The sequence below is a fragment of the Octopus bimaculoides genome, chromosome 21 (assembly GCF_001194135.2).
Source record: "Octopus bimaculoides isolate UCB-OBI-ISO-001 chromosome 21, ASM119413v2, whole genome shotgun sequence".
NCBI lineage: Eukaryota > Metazoa > Mollusca > Cephalopoda > Octopoda > Octopodidae > Octopus > Octopus bimaculoides.
This window is the reverse complement of record NC_069001.1, coordinates 37,227,090-37,248,880: the sequence shown is the minus strand read 5'-3', so window position 1 is coordinate 37,248,880 and position 21,791 is coordinate 37,227,090. Positions and strand designations below refer to the sequence as shown.

General features: G+C 36.5%; 3 protein-coding genes across 6 annotated transcripts in view; 1 reads left to right on the top strand and 2 right to left on the bottom strand.

Moving 5' to 3' along the window:
• Positions 1 to 21,791, bottom strand: part of LOC106868788 (UBX domain-containing protein 11) — a 147,774-nt gene that overhangs the window by 89,406 nt on the left and 36,577 nt on the right. The gene's annotated exons all lie outside the window — the stretch shown is intronic.
• LOC106868815 (zinc finger protein 239-like) lies at positions 2,013 to 3,967 on the bottom strand. Its single transcript, XM_052975554.1, has one exon. The coding sequence runs from the start codon at positions 3,806 to 3,808 to the stop codon at positions 2,852 to 2,854; it is 957 nt and encodes a 318-aa protein (XP_052831514.1). The 5' UTR covers positions 3,809 to 3,967; the 3' UTR covers positions 2,013 to 2,851.
• On the top strand, positions 7,748 to 19,607 carry LOC106868816 (zinc finger protein OZF). 4 transcript variants are annotated; one of them, XR_008266473.1, is made up of 3 exons: positions 7,748 to 8,117; positions 9,624 to 15,868; positions 17,675 to 17,923. XR_008266473.1 is itself a non-coding variant. In XM_052975535.1 (3 exons), the coding sequence occupies exon 3, from the start codon at positions 17,940 to 17,942 to the stop codon at positions 19,386 to 19,388; it is 1,449 nt and encodes a 482-aa protein (XP_052831495.1). In that variant the 5' UTR covers positions 11,176 to 15,868; positions 16,535 to 16,603; positions 17,675 to 17,939; the 3' UTR covers positions 19,389 to 19,607. The 4 variants fall into 4 exon arrangements, 2 of the variants coding, with proteins under 2 accessions (XP_052831495.1, XP_052831494.1); XR_008266474.1 differs by lacking the exon at positions 17,675 to 17,923 and adding an exon at positions 16,535 to 17,661; XM_052975535.1 differs by lacking the exon at positions 7,748 to 8,117 and adding an exon at positions 16,535 to 16,603 and having other exon boundaries at positions 11,176 to 15,868; positions 17,675 to 19,607.

The window sequence follows — 21,791 nt, the reverse complement described above, 5'->3', positions numbered from 1 at the left end:
GAGTTCTAGAACAATCGACTGCTAGTTCTCTTCTTTCCCCCCACCCCCATTACTTATTCGCCTTCTTTCATAGTTCTTCATGACTTTTAGTTGTCGGGAAATACCATGTTTTTCTCTCGGGCACGTTTAATGTTTCCTCTACAAACTACAAACAAGCTCCACTCCCTTCCATTTTCTCATACAAAAACTAACGCAAATTTCGAATGGGATATAGCTGTGAAAAGAGCCCGGAAAAATGGGTAATACCCCCTAAAAATGGGTGGGGGAGAAAAGTCGCTGACAGGTGGCTACACAAAATTCAACTCTATACATGGAGGAAGCCTTTGACAGGGTCCCCTCATCCCTTATCTGGTAGTCAATGTGGAAACCAGGGATAGATGAGTGGTTGGTGAGAGCCATCTACAGGGACGCTACCAGTAAGGTGAGGGGTGACAATGAGTACAGCAAAAAATTCAGGGTACAAGTAAGGGTTCGCCAAGGATTGGTCCTCAACCCCCCCCCCCCTCTTGTTCATCATAGTCCTCCGGGCAATAACAGAGGAATTCGAGACAGGCTGCCCCTGGGAGCTTCTCTATGCTGATGACCTTGCTCTTATACCTGAAATAGAGAAGTTTCAGGTATGAAAGCAAGGTCTAGAATCAAAGGGCCTTAGAGTTAACCTAACAAAAACCAGTTTTAGAAAGTAGGAATGCAGACAAATCACAAATCCCTTCAAGTAGATGGCCCTGTTCAATCTATAGAAAAGGTATAGGTAGAAACTCCATAAGATGCACCTGGTGTAGGCTTTGGACACATAAAAGGTGCAGAAATATCAGAGGAAGGTTAACAGGGAAACCAACTTTTGTACGTGGAAGATGCACAGGTACAATAAACTTTAAACCTATGTAACATTTTCCTAAATTTTTTTCCAATAGAAGTTAATAACAACAGCAGATTAAGCATCTCAGCGGTGATTCCTGATGGGCCGGATTAATTGCTTTATCTACTAGGGTACTGTCAATTTGGATAGCTGGTCCTTCGATTGGGTCAACATTTGCAGCAGACTCTCCACATCCCATTCATTCTCCACATTCAGCAGTCTTTCATAATGGCATCTCCAAGCCTCTTTCTTTGCAGACTCATTAAAAGCAAGTGCACCATCATCCATGCGGACACATTTCTCTCCTATGACATCACTTCACAGTGTGGACTGGGAGCTTTTAAGTGGCATCTGTACTGACAGGGTCACCAAGTACTTGCAAAAAAAAAAAATTTAAGAGGGGAGGTGGCATTGGAAGAGGTGATGATAAAAAGATTATAGTGAAACAGATACAGGTGTCTTGCTGTAGAGGAAGTACAAAGTTACCTGGCCGGAGAGAGAAAGATCAGGATTAAAGACGGAAACAGGTGTGCTACCACAAAGGAAATACACGGTTGCCCAACCTGAGGGAAGTGCAAGAGAGAGTGGGAGACTGCAGGATGGAGATGGTGGCAAAATGTCATGCATACTCACAAGGATTGGGTATCAGAATATAAATGAGATGGTTGAGTAAAGGAAGAGAGACGTATAGATAGTGGCAAGAGCCAGAGCATACCCTTGAGGTTCAAATGCCATAATATAAGTGACAGGATATTGCAAAGGGAGTGCGATTAAAGAGTGAAAGTAGGTGGTGAAAGACCTGGGTATATATAGAGTTGGAGGGGCTACTGGATAGCAATGAACAGGAGTGTGAGGACACAATTGGGAAGTGAGAGCTAGGCATAGTGAATGAAGGAAGAAATGCGAGAAAGAGATGTAAATTGGTTTGTGGGAGAAAGTTTTCTTGTTACGTACGAGTGGAATACCCAGGCTGGGAGCTAGCAGATGGCAATAACACAGTGAGACAAGGCATGTGGGTAGAATACACAGGTCAGGGGCAAGCAAAGAGCAATGATACAGTGGCACACAAACGAATCAAGATATTTATATGGAAATGACAAGTAGCCATGTTGCCATCATCATGAGCAAATGTATAAAAGACAAAGAATGTACATAAGACATTACATTTTTATTCCAAAATGCTATGATGAAATATATTTCATCATTTGCAATTTTTATTTCTAACATAATAACTGAACGGTGATGTTATCTCTGATTTATGAGAAAACATTCCTTAGTTATTTACCCACAATGTCCAATAAATTAATTGTATCTTGCCTTTCTTTCAGGAAATATGTTAGGTCCAAAACAGTACTTTTCTTAAAAATATCAATGCAATAAGACATGAATATAAATGTTAGTTGGAGTTACATAAAATATAATTTCGAAAGATAGGTTTGTCTACCTTCTGTAAATATATATCTATGGTTAGATATTTTTTTACCACCACAACTTAAATACATTGACTCAGTTATTCTTCTGTATGAATAGATACATGGACAATGAAGTGCTATTTCTGAGACAATGATTTACCACAGATATCACAATGATATGGGTTCTCTCCCAAATTGATGCACTTGTGTCTAGTTAATATATCTCTATGAGAAAACAATATAGTATACATATCACAGGAATGTGGCTTTTCTCCTGTATGAATACACCTGCGACTTGTTAAGTTACCTGGGTCAGAAAATGATTTGCCTGATATCACAGCAAGGTGGCTTTTTTTCCTGTATCAATGTGTTTGTGAGTAGTTAACTGACTACCAATCAAGAATGATTTACCACAGATATCACAGTGAAATGGATTCTCTCCAGTATGAAAGTGTTTGTATATTGTTAATTTACTATTTAAAGACATTGATTTATCACAAATATTATGAAGGTATGGCTGCCCACCTGTATAAATGTATTTGTGCACAGTTAACTGACTACTTAGAGCAAATGATTTACTTCAAACATTGCAGTTTAATGGCTTATCACCTATATGAATATGTTTGTGTACAGTTAATACTTCTCTACGAGAAAATGATTTACCACAGATATCACAGCAATATGACTTCTCTCCGGTGTGAATGCATTTGTGTGCAGTTAAATGTCCACTGTGAGAAAATGATTTACCACAGATATCACAGAGGTATCGTTTCTCTCCTGTATGAATACGTTTGTGACTGGTTAAGTTACCTGAATCAGATAAGGTTTTGCCACAGATGTCACAGTGATATGGCTTTTCTCCAGTATGAATTCGCCTGTGAGTAGTTAAATTACTTCCTACTGAGAATGATTTACCACAGATATCACAGCAATATGGCTTCTTTCCTGTATGAATATATTTGTGAGTAGTTAAATGACTACTAATAGAGAATGATTTACCACAGATATCACACTGAAATGGCTTCTCCCCAGTGTGAAAGCGTTTATGTATTGTTAATTTACTATTTGAAGACATTGATTTACCACAGATATCACAGTGATATGGCTGCCCTCCTGTATGAATGTATTTATGTACATTTAACTGATCACTCCGAGCAAATGATTTGCCACATATATCACAGTGATATGGCTTTTCTCCTGTATGAATACGTATATGAGTAGTTAAGTTTCTACTTCGAGAAAATGAATTACCACAAATATTACATTGATATGGCTTTTCTCCAGTATGAATACGTTTGTGAGTAGTTAAAACTTTCCTTTGAGAGAATGATTCACCACAGATATCACAATGATGAGACTTTTCCTCTACTTGAATGCACTTATGCCTAATGAAAGGACCTCTTCGAGTGAATGATTTACCACAGGTATCACAATGATTTGACGTTTTTCCCATCTCTTTCACCATCTCATCAGGAAAATCAATGCTTTCAGGCTCTGTCTTAATCATAATTGGTGTCTCACATAATTTGCTTTCCATAATTGTTCTTTTTTCACCAATTCTTATATTTTATTTTTACTTTCTACCAAGAAATTTCCCTCAACTTCAATCTCTGTTGATATCTAAAAATGGTAGAAACTCCTTTGTAAATTTATTAAAATCAGTCTTGAACATATTCCAGACAATGAATGTATATTGACCATAGCCATATATATATATATATATATATATTCAAAGACACTATGTTAAAATTGACTTTAAATTCATAGCTGTTAAATACTTTGTACATAACTTCATTGTCACAAAATGTAATTACATCGCCAGCCAATATGTCGTCGTATTTTTCACTCATAGAGACATTAACAAACCTCCGTTAAAGCAAAATATTTTTCCAGTGGGCATCATTCATTGATCTGACATTAAAAAAAATGTAACTAAATGAATCTGAATAGATAATTCTCATATTTCACCTATTTTTTAGCCCACTGTCCACTCATCAATACGCTAAACTTATCTGTAGATGCAGAAAAGTTGCTAACTCGTGACATAGAAACTCTATTGATGAAGGAAGGTAATCCAAGATATTCAGTTAATATATTATCTTTAAACCTTAAAAGAGGATGATATGTAACAGTAATAATAAATGATAATTGTATTAAAAATATCTTCTAATTATAAACAAGGTGGACACTGCAGTGTCAAAACAACAATGAGGAAGTGACATGTAAATACAAAGATCATCATTCATAGAAGAAAAACAACTGAATGAAAACATAACTTGGAACAAAAAATGCCTCGTATAAATCACGACTGTTGTTAGGAAGTCAATGGTGGTGGTCATATGTATTGGTGAATGGAGAAGTTTTAATGCTGCACACACACACACATAATAGGGAAATGTAATTACACTTTAGGTTTGAAGCCAAATAAATTATTCTTCTAAGTTTTATCCGTTTAACGATCTCTACGTTTTCATTTTCAATAGCAGCATGAAGTCGATATCCGGCTGAACATGCGCATGGCAAAGTGTCAGTAACGAATTGTGTCACCTTGACATAGCTTCAACATACACGAATATGGCTTTCATACAGAAGAGAATCGGAAGTCATCCAGTGCTACGAAAACTAATTTGTTCGGATGTGGAATCTGCCGCTTTTCAATTTCTTTTCCAATTGATTTCGTATATGGCATGTTGATGAAGTTTTGTAAAATTATCATTAACATGAAATTCATTTTCGCCATAAATCAATAAATAAAGAGTTAATAGCGTTTAATGTTTACAAATTTGGAGTAATGTTAGCCAATCGAAAGTCACAGACATACAGGTGCCTGTTTCCATAGTAACAAACCAAGCTGCTTACCATGTGTTCTTTTTGTCGCTTATTAAATTCTTAAAATACATGCAGTATGAGATGTGCTAAAGATAACAGCTAAATAGACCTTGATACATAAAGCGCAACAGCCCACGATCGTGGCCCAGATAGATGTATCTAATTTATGGGCGTTAGTTGGGGGTCTAATGTCACTCAAACGCTCCGATACCCCCCAGAATGCAAGAGGACTAATAGTTCAACTTATGACTTTTCAGATGATGTAAAACTTGCCACCATTGTATACTAAGAAGATATTTTAACTATTTTTTTGTTTTTTATGTGTGCAGAGTAGTCTCAATTTTATAAAATGTGCTCAGCAGTCCTTGCTATGTAAGTGCAAATCCCAGCGCTTTGTGGGTTAAATCATGCACGAAAAGTTTTTTCTTTTTATATATAACCGTATGAATTTCCATGTGTAGAGTACAAATTCGCAAAAATTTCTCATGCACACCCAACGTGATGTTAATTGTTTGACACCCATCACACCTCCTAACCCCTCTCTGAAAATTCTCCTTGGTGGCAGACCAAAAGCAACTTTCTGTGCACCCCCATATGGTGCATGTCATGTATTGTCTTTTTCAGTTCCAGCAACACACTGCGGTCACCTCCCTCTCTAAACTCTCCATAGCATCCACACCCAGTTTGTTCTCACTCAAAGACATCTGCTTTGTTCTTCTCTGAGGGCACCAAGACAACACGAAGCTTCTGCTAGGAGTTCCAGATGTCACTTAATCATCTTCGCAGTTCCTTATGTTTAGAACACCAATCTTCTCACAAGTAGTTACTGACCCAACCCACCCAAGCACATTAACTGAATAAGTCTGGTTTTGGATATAACAATCCCCACCTTAGAGCCACATTTATGCCCGACAATACATCTTCCAGTTTAACTAAATTTATATGGTTGTAGCCAGCTCGCATCCTCTACTACAGCATTACCTATTTTAAGGACAACACCCATCGTTATGCTACTAGCATCACACCATACAACGCCCTCTCTGACTTAGCCGCAAGCCAATTCCCTCTCATTGGATCCACCTTTCTCACTCTGTCCACAATATTCTTCATCATCACAATCGTTGTCTCTTCAACTTTCTCTCCCCAGCTCACTCCATTACTTGTTTTCACATAGCTGCATATAGTCCGACGTCACCCAGCGATAAAATTGTAGCTTAATACTCATACCCACATTGAAAACATCTCCCGATGGGTCAGAGTGTCCTTTAGATCTGAAATTTCATTCCCCTTTGACCTACCTTTCCTCATCCTCAGTCCTGACACTGGTCCCACTATATCCCAAATTCTTCAGATGGCTTTCAACTTCTTTTGCTGTTACCAGTGACTCGTCCACCAAGATATCATCTATGCAGGAATTAGTGGGCCCCCCCCTTCACTATGTCCACCTTTCCCCGCGGGTTGTTGTCATGATCTTTAAGGAAGAGTCTAGTCCAGCTTTCCTTTTTACCTCTGTACTTCACTAGCTGATATTTCCACAATTTCACGAGCATATGAAGGTGTCAACAAACTCAATTTACATCAATTATCGTAGAAATCCCCTCTCATTTTTCACATACATCTGCCCCCAGAATCTAAAACTGGTCTTCTTTAACTCAACAACTATCATCTTTTTACATCTTCAGGGGAATACCTTCTTTGAGCCATCCCCCTCTCAAATTCGGTTCTCCCCCACTTTTTCTAATTTATTCTTTGCAGTAGAGCAATCATGCAAACAAGAAAAATAGAACTCATATAGTAAGTAATATATCAGAAGCATCAGAGTTCTGCAAAGGCTGATAATTTCGTGCGAAGAATAATATATTTATCACAAAATAAAGAATTATTAAAAAGTAGTCATATTTAACATGTCACTTCCACAGTTTTTTTTTTGTTTTGATACTGTGCAGTATCCACCTTGAGTGGATTTGGTAGACGGACACTGAAAGAAGCCCGTCGTGTGTGTCTGTGTTTGTTCCCCCTACATCGCTTGACAACCGATGCTCGTGTGTTTACGTCCTTGTAACTTAGCGGTTCGGCTAAAGAGGCGATAGAATAAGTACTAGGCTTACAAAGTATAAGTCCTGGAGTCGATTTATTCACCTAAAGGCAGTACTCCAGCATGGCCGCAGTCAAATGACTGAAACAAGTAACAGAGTAATCGTAATTCACTCACTTTGAAAGTTAGCAGGCAATTTCTTAAAACACACCTGTGTAGGTATTGCCAAAACATGATTGAATCGCACTAACACGGTAGGACGCAGTACTGACTTATAAAGACTTCAATATACTTTGTTGCATAACAAAATACGGTGTCCCTACAATCAATCAGTCTATCTATCTATCTGTCTGTCAGTCTATTTATATATATATATGTATGTATGTATGCACACACACACATTGAAATTAATATGCTTAACGTAATGAGCGCACAGTAATGTTAATCTATACCTGTCGTGATTTTTACTAAGTGGAAAACGAGGAACTTATGAATTGCTGGGTTTCCATGGATTTCGACAATTGTTTTATTTTTAAATGCGTCAGGCAAAAATTTTTTGAATAAGTCCATCTTGAGGGCCCCGGGGAGCGAGGTGATAAGAAATCATAGATTTTCGAAAATTTTGATAAAACTCTATCCCCATCATTTTAAAGTGTTAATGTATTCCCAGACATACATGTGTCTATACACACCCCGATCCAGGATATAACCTTCGCTAATAACTATCTCTGTATGCGCATGCTCCAACTTACAGACTGCAATTGACAAAGGAATATAGTTCATATTTTGATCGAATAAAGGCTTTCTAAATAATAGTATATTTAGCTTGAAATATATAATTATCAAGAAAAAGTAGACATATTAACTATACATGTATACACACGCACATTTAACGATATGACACACCATTCATCAACGCTATTGCCTTCCTACCAATGACCACCACCACTGACTTCCTAACAATAGCTGTGATTTATACGAGGTATTTTTTGTGCATATAGTCTTCTTCTTTCTTTCAGTGCTTTTCTTCTTCCATCAATATTATGTTTGGTGATCCTTGTATTTAACATTTCACTTCCATATTTTCCTTTTGATCCTGTGCAGTGTCCACCTTGTTTATAATTAGGGGGTAGTTTTTAATACGCTTAACATTTAGTTTTAGGGTTATTGCTGTTAATTATCTTCTAGTTTAAAGCTTTAAAAATTCTGTGTAGAATATTTTGTGTTTTTGCACGAAGATAACGATCAGATTTATCGATATTGATTTTGAAAACTGCAAAAAGTAAGAGTGAGATTCGTAATGTCCACATTACATTATAAGAATTGAAACAAATTTTCACGGAACACTATAGCAGCCAAAAAATGAACAGATGTCTTTCTCTTTGGTATAGAATTCCTCAGCATAAATTAGTGTAAATATGACATGAAAAATTACCTGATGTTCCAAATTGACCTTGTAATTTTCTTTTAACACATCCACATAGCAGACTATGACTCTCTATCGAGAGAGTCATAGTCTGCTATGACTCTCGGTTGCAGAGAGAGTCATAGCCCAACTAATCAGGGAGAGAGTTAGTCTAGATGAGATGCAGTTTAGCTTTGTGCCAGGGAGAAAGACCACTGACGCTATATTTCTGGTAAGGCAACTGCAGGAGAAATACCTAGCAAAGATAAACCTCTGTACTTGTCTTTTGTTGACTTAGAGAAAGCTTTTGACAGAGTCCCCCTATCCATTATGTGGTGGTCGATGTGGAAACTAGGAATAGACAAGTGGTTGGTGAGAGCTAGACAAGCCTTGTACAAGGATGCTACCAGTAAGGTGAGGGTGGGCAACGAGTACAGTGAAGAGTTCAGAGTACAAGTAGGGGTTCACCAAGGATTGGTGCTCATCCCCCTTCTTGTTCATCATAGTCCTCCAGGCAATAATGGAAGAAATCAAGACAGGCTGCCCCTGGGAACACCTCTGTGCTGATGACCTTGTTCTTATAACTGAATGACTACCTGAGAAGAAGTTCGAGGTATGGAAACAAAGTATAGAATTAAAGGGCCTTAGAGTTAACCTAGCAAAAACCAAAGTCATAAATCCCCTCAGGTAGATGGCCCTGCTCAATCGGGAATAATTGAGCTAGATAACATATTTGTTAGACAATCTGAAAGTGTAGCTGTAGTCTGTGATATATCTTGAGTAGACTTGTTATTACTATTGTTTATCATTCCGTTGGTTTTGTGTGTTGTCGTGAGTTTAAGGTCTTTGATAAGCCTCTTCCCACATGTAATGAATTACTGCAGTTTAACAAATATAGTGTTACACAGTCTCAAATTGCTGTAATCTGTAAATATGTAGACTTCACACAAGGTTGTATGATGTAATTTTAATAGAAAATTAAAAAGTAAATGTTAACTGATCAAATAAAAGATTGTATTTGCAAATATATGAACATTTTCTGCTGGATCTCTTATATCTTATGCTATTTTTTTACTATTTCAGACAATCTTTAGATGAATCCCTGAAAGGATGGACAGCTAAGTTGATCTCAGTGGAATTTAAACTCATAATGTAAAGACAGACGAAATGCCACTAAGCATTTTGCTTGGCATGCTAATGATTCTGCCAGCTCACTGCCTTAACACCAATTATAATTGAAAATCAATTATATGTAACACAAATTAAAATCAAAACAGTCTGAAAGGATTGATTTTCATAACAATATGGAGCAAGAGACAGAAGAAACGTATAGACACAGTGATATTGTTAACATTTCGATTAAAAAAACTGAAACATCTATTGAAATTAACACTGAGTCTGAAAGGATTGATTTTCCTAGTAAGACACTGCAAGAAAAAGGAGAAACATCTACTCACAGTGATAACTTTAGTATGTCAATCTCTCAAGCAAGTCCCAGAACTGCTCACACTACAGGAGAGAAGCCATATCATTGTGATGTCTGTGGTAAATCATTTTCTAAAGTGTATGCCCTAACTAAACACATACGTGTACACACAGGCGAGAAACCATATCGTTGTGATGTCTGTGGTAAATTGTCCTCTACAAAGAGTGGCTTAGATGTACACAACCGCATTCACACTGGTGAAAAACCATATCAATGTGATGTTTGTGGGAGATCGTTTTCTGGAAGAAGTAATTTAACAAAACACAAACATATTCATACAGGAAAGAAGCCATATCCCTGTGATATTTGTAGCAAATCATTCACTGAAAGAAATGCCTTAACTGTACACAAAAGCACTCATACAGGAGAAAAGCCATTTCAGTGTGATATTTGTGGTAAATCATTCTCTCATGTTGATCTCTTAACTATGCATAAAAGCATTCATACAGGGGAAACACCATATCATTGTGATATTTGTGGTAAATTATTCTCTCGAAGTGGTGATTTAACTACTCACATACGTGTTCATACAGGAGAGAAACCACATCACTGTGATATCTGTGGTAAAACATTCTCTCATAGTAATGCCTTAACTATACACAAACGCATGCATACAGGAGAGAAACCATATTCTTGTGATATTTGTGGTAAATCATTCACTTCAAAGAGTAAAGTAACAGTACACAAACGCATTCATACAGGAGAGAAACCATATCACTGTGATATCTGTGGTAAATCATTCTCCCAAAGTAGTGACTTAACTACTCACAAATATATTCATACTGGTGACACACCATATCACTGTGATATCTGTGGTAAATCATTCTCTAGAAGAGGACACTTAACTACTCACAAGTATATTCATACTGGGGGAAAACCTTATCTGTGTGATGTGTGTGGTAAAGCTTTTGCCTTACGTAGTGATTTAACTATACACATACGCACTCACACAGGAGAAAAGCCATATCACTGTGACATTTGTGGTAAATCATTCTCTCAAAGTAGTGACTTAAATACACACAAACGCATTCATACTGGGGAGAGGCCATATCCCTGTGATATCTGTGGTAAATCATTCTGTCGAAAAAGTGGCTTAACTAAACACGAACATATTCATACACGAGATAAACCATAATTCTGTGATATCTATGGTGAATCATTCATTAGAAAGTATGTTACATAGGAAATGTTGAATAATGAAAAGAGCTCACAACAGAGATGGTTTCTTGCAGTAGAGAAGCTATGTAGCTAGTCACATTATAAATGGGTGGAGTGACTGGGATGGAAATGGAAAGGGAAATAAAATAGTGATGATTAAGTGTTAGGGTGGAACTTTAAGGTATGAGGTGAGTTGAAGGGATGCGGACAGATGAACTGGGAGAACAACTGTTGAGGGATGATAAATGTATGTTAGATAAAAGGTAGGCAATGACTATAGAAATTGAGTAATATTGAGGTGGGTGGATGTAGTGAAATTTCTATAGTCATTGCCTACCTTTTATCTAACATACATTTATCATCCCTCAATGATACATATATGTTCAGGCGAAGTAGGTGTAGAGAGAGAGATGACAAATAGTACAGAAAATAGTGAAGAGCAAAACAATAATAATAATGATATAATAGACAGGGTAAGGATGAATGAAAGAGAGATTACATGTGCTTGGGTAGTCAACAAGGGAAGCAAGTGTAGTTTATTGGGGGATCGAGGAGTGTATGGTGGTGTATAAAATGAGATAATTTATTTGCACAGAAGGGTGGTCCATATAAAATGTGGGTAGCGAAGGACAGTGTTAAGCACAAACAATGGATATCAAATGAATTGGTTCTGATTAATACAAAAGGTAAATGGTATGAGGGTAAAGCTGCTGAGGTATGTAGTTCTGCTCATGTTTAATTACAGCAACTGAATGCTGCTGCTGGTTGTTAGGTAGTTGATAGGAGGGTTAGTGATCAAGAGATGATGGGTGGTGGGGATGGCCTGTAGAGGAAATTGGAAGTGAATTCTATGTATCTGCCTCAGGTTCTAAAAGCTACCATCTCTAAGGAAACCAGTTGTATTATATATATATACTAGATTACCCAAGCCATCAATAATGATAGTGGGTGTTGTACTAAACTTTGTAATAATTATCACATTTTGACTTGTATGAGTGAATATAAAATTTTTCTTATTGGATATATATATATATATATATATATATATATATATATATATATATATATACATATATATATATATATATAGTATTGAAAATTGTGCATGATGAATGTTGCTAGTTTGAGTATGAGAACATCAATAAAAATGCCAAAATAACTAGTAACGAAGAAAATTATTCTCCAGATATACAGGTTTTGATTACTTTTAATATGTATATGTCATAGTCAATGATTCACTCGTTATTCTACATTGTCATTTTCTATAATAAATGCTATACCTAATTTCACAAATGTTCTATATGTATTCAAAGCTACTATAATATTTGCATATTTACCCATGAGTACATGATCTTACAAACAGGTTACATACAATTTCTAGAGGTTTTCAAAGGACAGAAGGTTTAGCTTAAGCAAAATCAGCACATTTACAATATCTATGCCACATTCTGTGCAAGAGCTACAAAGGTATATTATAATCACTGTTATTCACATTCACTGCTAAAGTTCCTGAACATTAATATTTCTTATATAGATATGAGGAAGTATCAAAACAGCTTCGCCTTCTAAATTTTCAACCTGTTATTAAAATATTTCTGTTTTTTGTTCCACTTAAATAAAGTGTAAATAGGCTAGAGTTGAATACATGATAACTTTCAGTACGTTGACTATAAAAGGTAGTAGTGGAAGATATGAAATAAAATGTTTGACAATAAAATGACTATAAATACAAATACGTATAGCATATTAAATATATATTGTTGACACATAGCATATTTCATATATTGATTAGATTTACTAGTGAGAAAAAGGAGAAAATATGATCAGAATTTATGAACATAAAAATATTAGTTGACTATTGTGAAACAAAGAAGAACAGAATGAATTTCTGAATACAAAAAAATAAACATAATGACTCTAGCCGATATCAAGTGAGACGAGCTCAACAGCTTCAAATAAAGTTATACAGACAAATGACACAAAACAAGGTTATGTCTCGGCTCCAGTTGTTGCACTATTTTTCTCAGTGGTGCTCAAGTATACCTTTAGTGAAAACAACACAGGTGTTAAATTCCAAATTTGGACTAGTGGTGGATTCTTCAACCATCAACAGTTCAAAGCTGATCACATAATCATTCAAGATTTTTTTCACTGATGATACTGCTCCTGTAGAAACATCTCTTTCTTGAGGAAGGCCAGAAAATGTAAATCACTTTCTCTGTAGCAAGCAAATCTCTCAGGCTTACCATCAGCAGGGGGAAAAAATGCGGTGATCCACCAGTTGTGCTCTATGCCCAAAGAAATATGAGGTGCAAAACAAAATCCACCATTTCCCAGACACCCATATAAAGGTTGACAAAAAGGATCTCATGTATGTGAAATCATTCACAAATCTTGATTATATGGTGAGTTCAAATGCCTCTGCTGATGAGATAATCAATCATATAGGGAAAGCTACCAGTGCATTTGGCAAACTTCATTATTGCCTATAGAATGAGAGGGATATAAAAGTAGACACAAAGATACAGGTCTACAAAGCTGTTGTACTGACCAAACTTAAGAATTAGAATCTTAGACTACATATAGATTGCACATCAACCAACTAGACATCTTTGATGAACGTTCTCTTCAGACGATTTGTGGTTACACTCTAGGGGGCAAAATATCAAATCCCAACCTCTTCATATAGTGTAAAACTAGAAACTGAAATTTTTCTTATGCAATTACAACTATGCTGGGCTGGTCATGTCATCAGAATGACTAACAAAAGAATACCTAAAGTTTTCATGTATAGCCAGTTTGATAATATACACAAATGTTGGACAACCATGGCTCAAGTACAGCTGAAGAGTTATCTTTCAACAATCGATATACCTACACAGTATTTGTAGAAAATTTTGTTAAAAAGTATTCATATTTCTGGATGTTATGAAGTAACAAAGTCGGGGACGTATACATCTGTAGTAATGTCCTTTTATTTATACAATTTTTTCATTTCATGTTTATTTCATTCATTCTTTGCAATGTTCTCTCCCTCACACACACACACTTACAGATGGGCTGCTGAACTGAAATCTCTATGTTGCTTTGAGGGGAAGGTAAAACTTAACAAACTGCTTCCACCTCTGGTAACTCCTACTCAAACCAAAACTTTTGACACTCTAAAACATGAGCTTTCTAAAGCATGTCTCATTGCACACCCGATGCAAAGCTTTCGCTTGTGGTTGATGCTTCAGACACTGCAACTAGTTCTGTTTTACAGCAATTTCATCAGCAACATTTGCAAACCTCTTACTTTTGCTTTGCAGTCCAAGCCAGAAAAGTACTCACCAAGTAAGACTAGATACCTTCACTTTATATTACATTTCACCAATGATATTCAACACATCTCTGATGCACAAAACACTGCTGCAGATGCATTGTCCTATTTGCCAATTCTTTAGTATCCGCTGTGGATATTGTCCTGAATATTTTGTCTGTTGAGCAACCCCCTCTAGACTCAAAATAAGATAACTTCTGAATTTGCGATGTGCAAATTCAAATACTTGCTTGTGCAAACCTCTGACAGGCAGATCCTGTGTGATATATCAACAGATTTGCCTTGTCCCTTCATCATAGAGACCCATAGACGAGCTTTTTTTTGAAGCCCTGCATAATCTATCACATCCTGGAGCCTCAGTGAAGCACACTACAGCTAGATTTTTCTGGCTGAAAATGAGATGTGACATCACTGACTACTCTTGAATTTGCTTCCACTGCCAAAAGTCAAAGGTGCATAAACACATTCGTGCACCCATGGCACCTTCAGCACACTAGATGCACATTTCCGCCACATCCACATTGTCTTGTTGGACCCTGGCCAATCAGACTGTATATATATGAACTTACCCTAAGTGTCTGTCATTTTCTCATTTTTATATATTTGCCTTTTCTTGCATATGTAATATTGCTTTTCCTGATGTATTCATGTTTTTCCCCAGTTTGCACATTTTCTTCTGCGTTTTCTCTTTGACGTTAGATACAGATGCAGGTAAGAATACACACACAGTCCCACACATGTATAAGCCCATGGACATGGTTATAAAATCAAAAAATAACAGTACTCATGACTTTAGGAAACGCTTTTTCACGCCTAGAAATACTGAAGCAGAGAATAAACCAACGGCATCAGTCGTTAGCTGCCAGGTCACTACATCCTTCCAAATTTCCACGCTCCCCAAACTTCGCCAACACTGCACTTGATATTCCTTTTTTTTTTTTTAAATTTAATAACTCATTCACTTGTCTGACTTTTTATACATTACTAGTGGAAGTTCTATGCCCATGTACTGTACATGCATTTTTGGTTACCTTTTCTGATGGGTTGTAGTGTACTGGGCGTCTAAGTTTATTATTATTATATGTACACGTGCTCATACACACACCAATACAAGACTGTAAACATCTCTATGCGCATGCTCCGACTTCAGTCTGCCATGAAAAGAAAACGAAGTTAATATTTTGATCGAATAAAGGCTTTCTAAAGAATAGTATATTTGGCTTGAAACACAATTATCAAAACAAAAGTAGACATATTAACCTACGATGCATATACATACTCACACATAACGATAAATGTATATAACAATAAGACTTTCCATTGATCAACGCCACTGCCTTCCTACTAATGACTGATTTATACAAGGTATATTTTGCGCATGTTGATTTCTTCAATCGTTTTTTCTTCTTCCATCATTTTAATGTTTGGTGGGCGGAGTTCAGGTCGAAGCACACCATTTCACCCCTCATAATTTTATTTTTTGGTTTCTTCAGAAAAATTTTGCGAATTTGTGTTCTACACATTATTTCCTACGATTATGCACAAACAGTCTTTTTATCCCTCCCCAATAAATCCTAAAATTCCAACTTTTACCGAATTTATTTTTTGTTAATCATAGTTTGAAAATACGGACAGTTCGAATCTGCCAGTTGTTTATTTTTATAATTTAAAAAAAATTTTCAAATTCAAAAATTAAAAAAAAAATTCTCGCTGTCTATTATCGATTCCAGATCGAAGCACACCATGTAAACCGGTCATAACTTTTGTAGTTTTTGCTATTTTCATAAAATTTTGGCGAATATGTGTTCTACAAACTCTATCTCAAACAATTATGCAAAAACATTTTCGATTTAAATTTTCCACCTCTTCTCCCAATAAATCCTTACGGATTGACCCTTATCGATTACACTAGTATTGGAGAGTCTGAGATCATTACTGGAATTTATCTACAGTGATTTAAAACAAATGTGTAAACAAAATAATCTATTTTAATCGTATACTTTTCTGTTAATAGACATTTTTTTTACATAGGCGGTGCTCCTGCATGGCCGCAGTCAAATGATTGAAACAAGTAAAAGAATACACACATGGACTCACTTGGTGCGAGGTTTTAAAATTTACAATTTCAATTTTTTTGCTGTTACTTAAATCCAAGCAATGCATCGTCCTTCAGCCAAACAAAACCTTTGTGGTACATCCGCATCATCATTCGGTAAAATGTGTTTATGCGGGCAAAATATTGAAAAACACCAATACATATCAGAGTGACAAAGAAACGAGGAAGGTACTACATGGTCGTGGATGGCTAGAAACAACAGCTAAGTCGCCCTTAAGTCATCACCTTTCCATCTGAAAATGAAGGTCGCGATGGAAAGTGATATGCCCTAATGAAAAATAGTTGGGATGTGTCTGAGATATAACTATAGGGGTGTGTGGGGGAAAATGTGTAATTTCTAATTTCTTGTTATTTTCTCTCTGTCTGTTTGAAACCGTTACATTGCAAGTATTATATCATCATTTTATATATTGTTGCATCATTGGGATTTAAAATTGGTTAGTATAGTTATTGTTAAAGCTAAGAGGGTTTGAAACAGTCAGGTGACAGGTAGTTTTTTTTTTCAAATTTTCCCTCAACTTTGTCCTGATTGTAATTGAGGATAATTTTTAATGTTTAACAATGAATATTCTTTTTTTCTGTTTTATTTCAAGTCAATTTTTCCAGCACTAATGTCTAATTTGATCATTTTCAATTTTCACAATACTTGTGCTGGTGACACATAAAAGGCATCTGTTACACTCTTGAAGCAGTTGGCGATAGGAATGGAATCCAACCATAGAAACCAAGCCAAACCAGACTGGGACTTGGTGTAGCTTTCAGGTTTACTAGTTTTAGTCAAACTGTCTAACCACACCTTTAAATTCTTCTCTTTCCCCACAGTTTATTACTGAAGTTTAACATATATAATATTACATAGTCTCAAATTGTAGCTGTAATCTTTAAATATGTAGACTTCACACAAGGTTGTATGAAGTAATTTTAATAGAAAATTATAAAGTAAATGTTAATTGATCATGTAAAAGATTGTATTTATGATATATTGATATTTTCTGCTGGTGAATCTCTATGTTTAAGTATCTTGTGTATCTTATACTATTTCTATATTATTTCAGATTATCATTTATCCTTTAAAGGAAGTTGTGATACCAAACGAATATGGTTCTGTTTGGATAAATCTATGGTGGAATATGTAAGAAATATATTTTCCGAAGTGAGATTAGTAGCTTAGAATATATACAGAGATTTGCATTTTCATTGATCTTGGAGAAGTGAACAAAGTGTGAAACGTCTTCAGGTATAAACAAAGATAAAAGTTGGTGGAAATATCGAAGAAACAGTTAAGAATAAAATATAAGAATTGGTGAGAGAAAAAGAATTATGGAAAAAGAATTCTATGAAACACCAATTAAAATTGAAGATGAATTATCTAAGACACTAATTGGAAACGAATTATGCAAGACACCAATTATAATTAAGAATGAATTATATGAAACACCGGTTGAAATTAAAACAGAGTCTGAAAAGATTAATTTTCATAACGAAATGAAGCAAGAGACAGAAGAAACATATAAGCACAGTGATATCATTAACATTTCAATTAAAAAAGAGACATCAACTGAAATGCTGCAAGAGACAGGAGAAAAGTCTACTCACAGTGAAAACTATAGCATGTTGATCTCTCAAGCAAGTTCCAGAACAGCTCACACTACTATCCATACAGGAGAGAAACCATATCATTGTGATGTCTGTAGTAAATCATTCTCTAAAGAATATGCCCTAACTAAACACATACGCACACATACTGGAGAGAAACCATATCACTGTGATATTTGTGGTAAACTGTCCTCTACAAAGAGTGGCTTAAATATACACAACCGCATTCATACAGGAGAGAAACCATATCAATGTGATGTTTGTGGGAGATCGTTTTCTGGAAGAAGTAATTTAACAAAACATAAACATATTCATACAGGAAAGAAGCAGTATCCCTGTGATATTTGTAGCAAGTCATTCACTGAAAGAAATGCCTTAACTATACACAAAAGCACTCATACAGGAGAGAAGCCATTTCAGTGTGATATTTGTGGAAAGTCATTTGCTCGTGATGATCTCTTAACTATGCATAAAAGCATTCATACAGGGGAAACACCATATCATTGTGATATTTGTGGTAAATTATTCTCTCGAAGTGGTGATTTAACTACTCACATACGTGTTCATACAGGAGAGAAACCATATCAATGTGATATCTGTGGTAAAGCATATTCTCATAGTAATGCCTTAACTATACACAAACGCATGCATACAGGAGAGAAACCATATTCTTGTGATATTTGTGGTAAATCATCCACTTCAAAGAGTAAAGTAACAGTACACAAACGCATTCATACAGGAGAGAAACCATATCACTGTGATATCTGTGGTAAATCATTCTCCCAAAGTAGTGACTTAACTATTCACAAGTATATTCATACAGGTAACATGCCGTATCATTGTGATATCTGTGGCAAATCATTCTCTAGGAGAGCTCACTTAATTACTCACAAGTATATTCATACTGGGGGAAAACCACATCTCTGTGATATGTGTGGTAAAGCATTCACCCTAAGTAAAGAGTTAACTATACATATGCGTACTCACACAGGAGAAAAGCCATATCACTGTGATATCTGTGGTAAATCATTCTCTCAGAGTGGTGACTTAAATACACACAAACGTATTCATACTGGAGAAAAACCATATCCTTGTGATATTTGTGGTAAATCATTTTGTCGAAAAAGTATCTTAACTAAACACAAACATATTCATACACGAGACAAACCATAATTCTGTAATATCTGTGATCATTCATTGACTAAAAAGTATCTGTTACACATGTATGCATTCATACAAACCATCAAATATTTATGTAATAAAAGTTATCCTATGAAAAATTACCTAATCATACATGTATTCACATGAGGAAGAAATTGCTATCCTTATCTTTTAGCATGCAAATTCTATGCCAGCATAGTTTGAACACCTTGACAGGATTTGAATGGACTAAAGTCTGCGTCATGCTTCAGTGTCTCCTTTGACATGGTTTCTAAGGCTGGATTTTCTTATTTATACCAACCACTTTAGAGTGTAGTGTGTGCCTTTTTCATGGTACCAACATCAAATGAGGTTGTCATGCATCCTACAAAAGTAAGGTTCCTTTTGATTGAGAGGGCAACAGTAGAAAGAATGTGGCTTTATGCTAGATGTTATATAATGAAAGGTCTCAGCAGAGACTGTTTCTTGCATTAGAGAAGTTATATAGCAACTCATATTATAAAAGAGTGGAGTAACCAGGGCAGAGCTGGAAATAGAAATAAAATAGTAATGAACAGATGTTACAGTAGATGCTCAAGATACAAGGTGAGTTGGAGAGATGCTTAGAGATGAACTGGGAGAAAAACTGTTCATCATCATCATATAACGGCCGTTGTCCATGCTAGCATGGATTGGACGGTTTAAGCAGGGCTGGCAAGCTGGAAGGCTGCACCAGACTCTAGTCTAATTAGGCATGATTTCAACAGCTGGATGCCCTTCCTAATGCCAACCACTCTGAGAGTGTAATGGATGCTTTTACATGACACCAGTATCTGCCACAGCTGTGATTTTGCTCAGCTTGAGGGGTCTTCTCAAACATGACATAATGTTTGCGAGGCCCAACACTTGAAAGGAGCTCATCCACATTTCTTTCATGAGACCAAATGTTTCAAAGGTGCTTTTTACCAGCTGTAGAAATATTGCCAGATCAGATTGGAGCTTTGTGCAGCCACTGGCTCTCCAGACTTCAGTCAAACTGCCCAACCCATGCCAGCATGGAAAACAGACGATGATGATGATGATATTTCCATATAAATATGGAAACGTCTCATTCAATTTGAGACAAATATATACATGTGTATATATATATATATGTGTGTGTGTGTATATATATATATATATATATGTCTATATATATATATCATCATCATCATCATCGTTTAACATCCGCCTTCCATGCTAGCATGGGTAGGACGATTTGACTGAGGACTGGCGAACCAGATGGCTACACAAGGATCCAATCTGATTTGGCAGTGTTTCTACAGCTGGATGCCCTTTCTAATGTCAACCACTCCGAGAGTGTAGTGGGTGCTTTTACGTGCGTAAGAGCTGTACAAGCCCTGTACAGGGATGCTGTCAGTAAGGTGAGGGTTGGCAACAAATATAGTGAAGAATTCAGAGTACATGTAGGGGTTCACCAAGGATTGGTGCTCAGCCCCATCTTATTCATTATAGTCCTCCAGGCAGTAACAGAGGAATTCAAGACAGGCTGCCCTCGGGAGCTCCTTGGAATGCTGATGACTTTGCCCTAATAGCCAGGTCACTACCAGAACTAGAGACAAAGTTTAGGGTGTGGAAGCAAGGTATAGAATTGAAGGGCCTTAGGATCAACCTAGCAAAAACCAAAGTCATAGTAAGTAGGAAGGCTGTCAAAACACAATCTTCTTCAGGTAGATGGCCCTGCTCAGTCTGTAGAGAAGATGTGGGTAAAAACTCCATATGATGTACCCAGTGTAAGCTATGGACACATAAAAGGTGCAGTAATATGAAAGGAAGGTTAACCAGGAAACTAGTTTTTATGTGTGTCAGATGCGCAGGAGCAATAAACACTGAAGATGTACAGAAAACATTCCATCACATGCCAGGGGGAAAACTAGAAGTAGTTAACAGCTTGCGCTACTTAGGCGACCAAGACTGTAGTGGGGGTGGGGTTGCTCTGAGAGTGTAGCGGCTAGAGTAAGAATAGACTGGGCAAAGTCCAGTGAGCTCCTACCTCTGCTAGCAACTAAGGGCCTCTCACTCAGGATGAAAGGTAGATTGTAAGATGCATGCGTGTGAATTGCCATACTAAACGCCAATGAAACATGGGCCATGACTGTTGACAACATGCATAGGCTTGCAAGGAATGAAGCTAGTATGATCAGCTGGATGAGTAATGTCAGTGTGCATACACGACAGAGTATAAGTACCCTTAGAGAAAAGTTGGGCATAAGAAGCATGAAATGTGGTATGCTACAGAGACAACTGCGCTGGTATGATCATGTTTTATGTATGAATGAGGACAGTTGCGTGAGGAAGTGCCACTCCCTAGCTGTGTAAGCGGTAGACCCAGGAAGACATGGAATGAGGAGGTGAAGCATGACCTTCGAACATTGG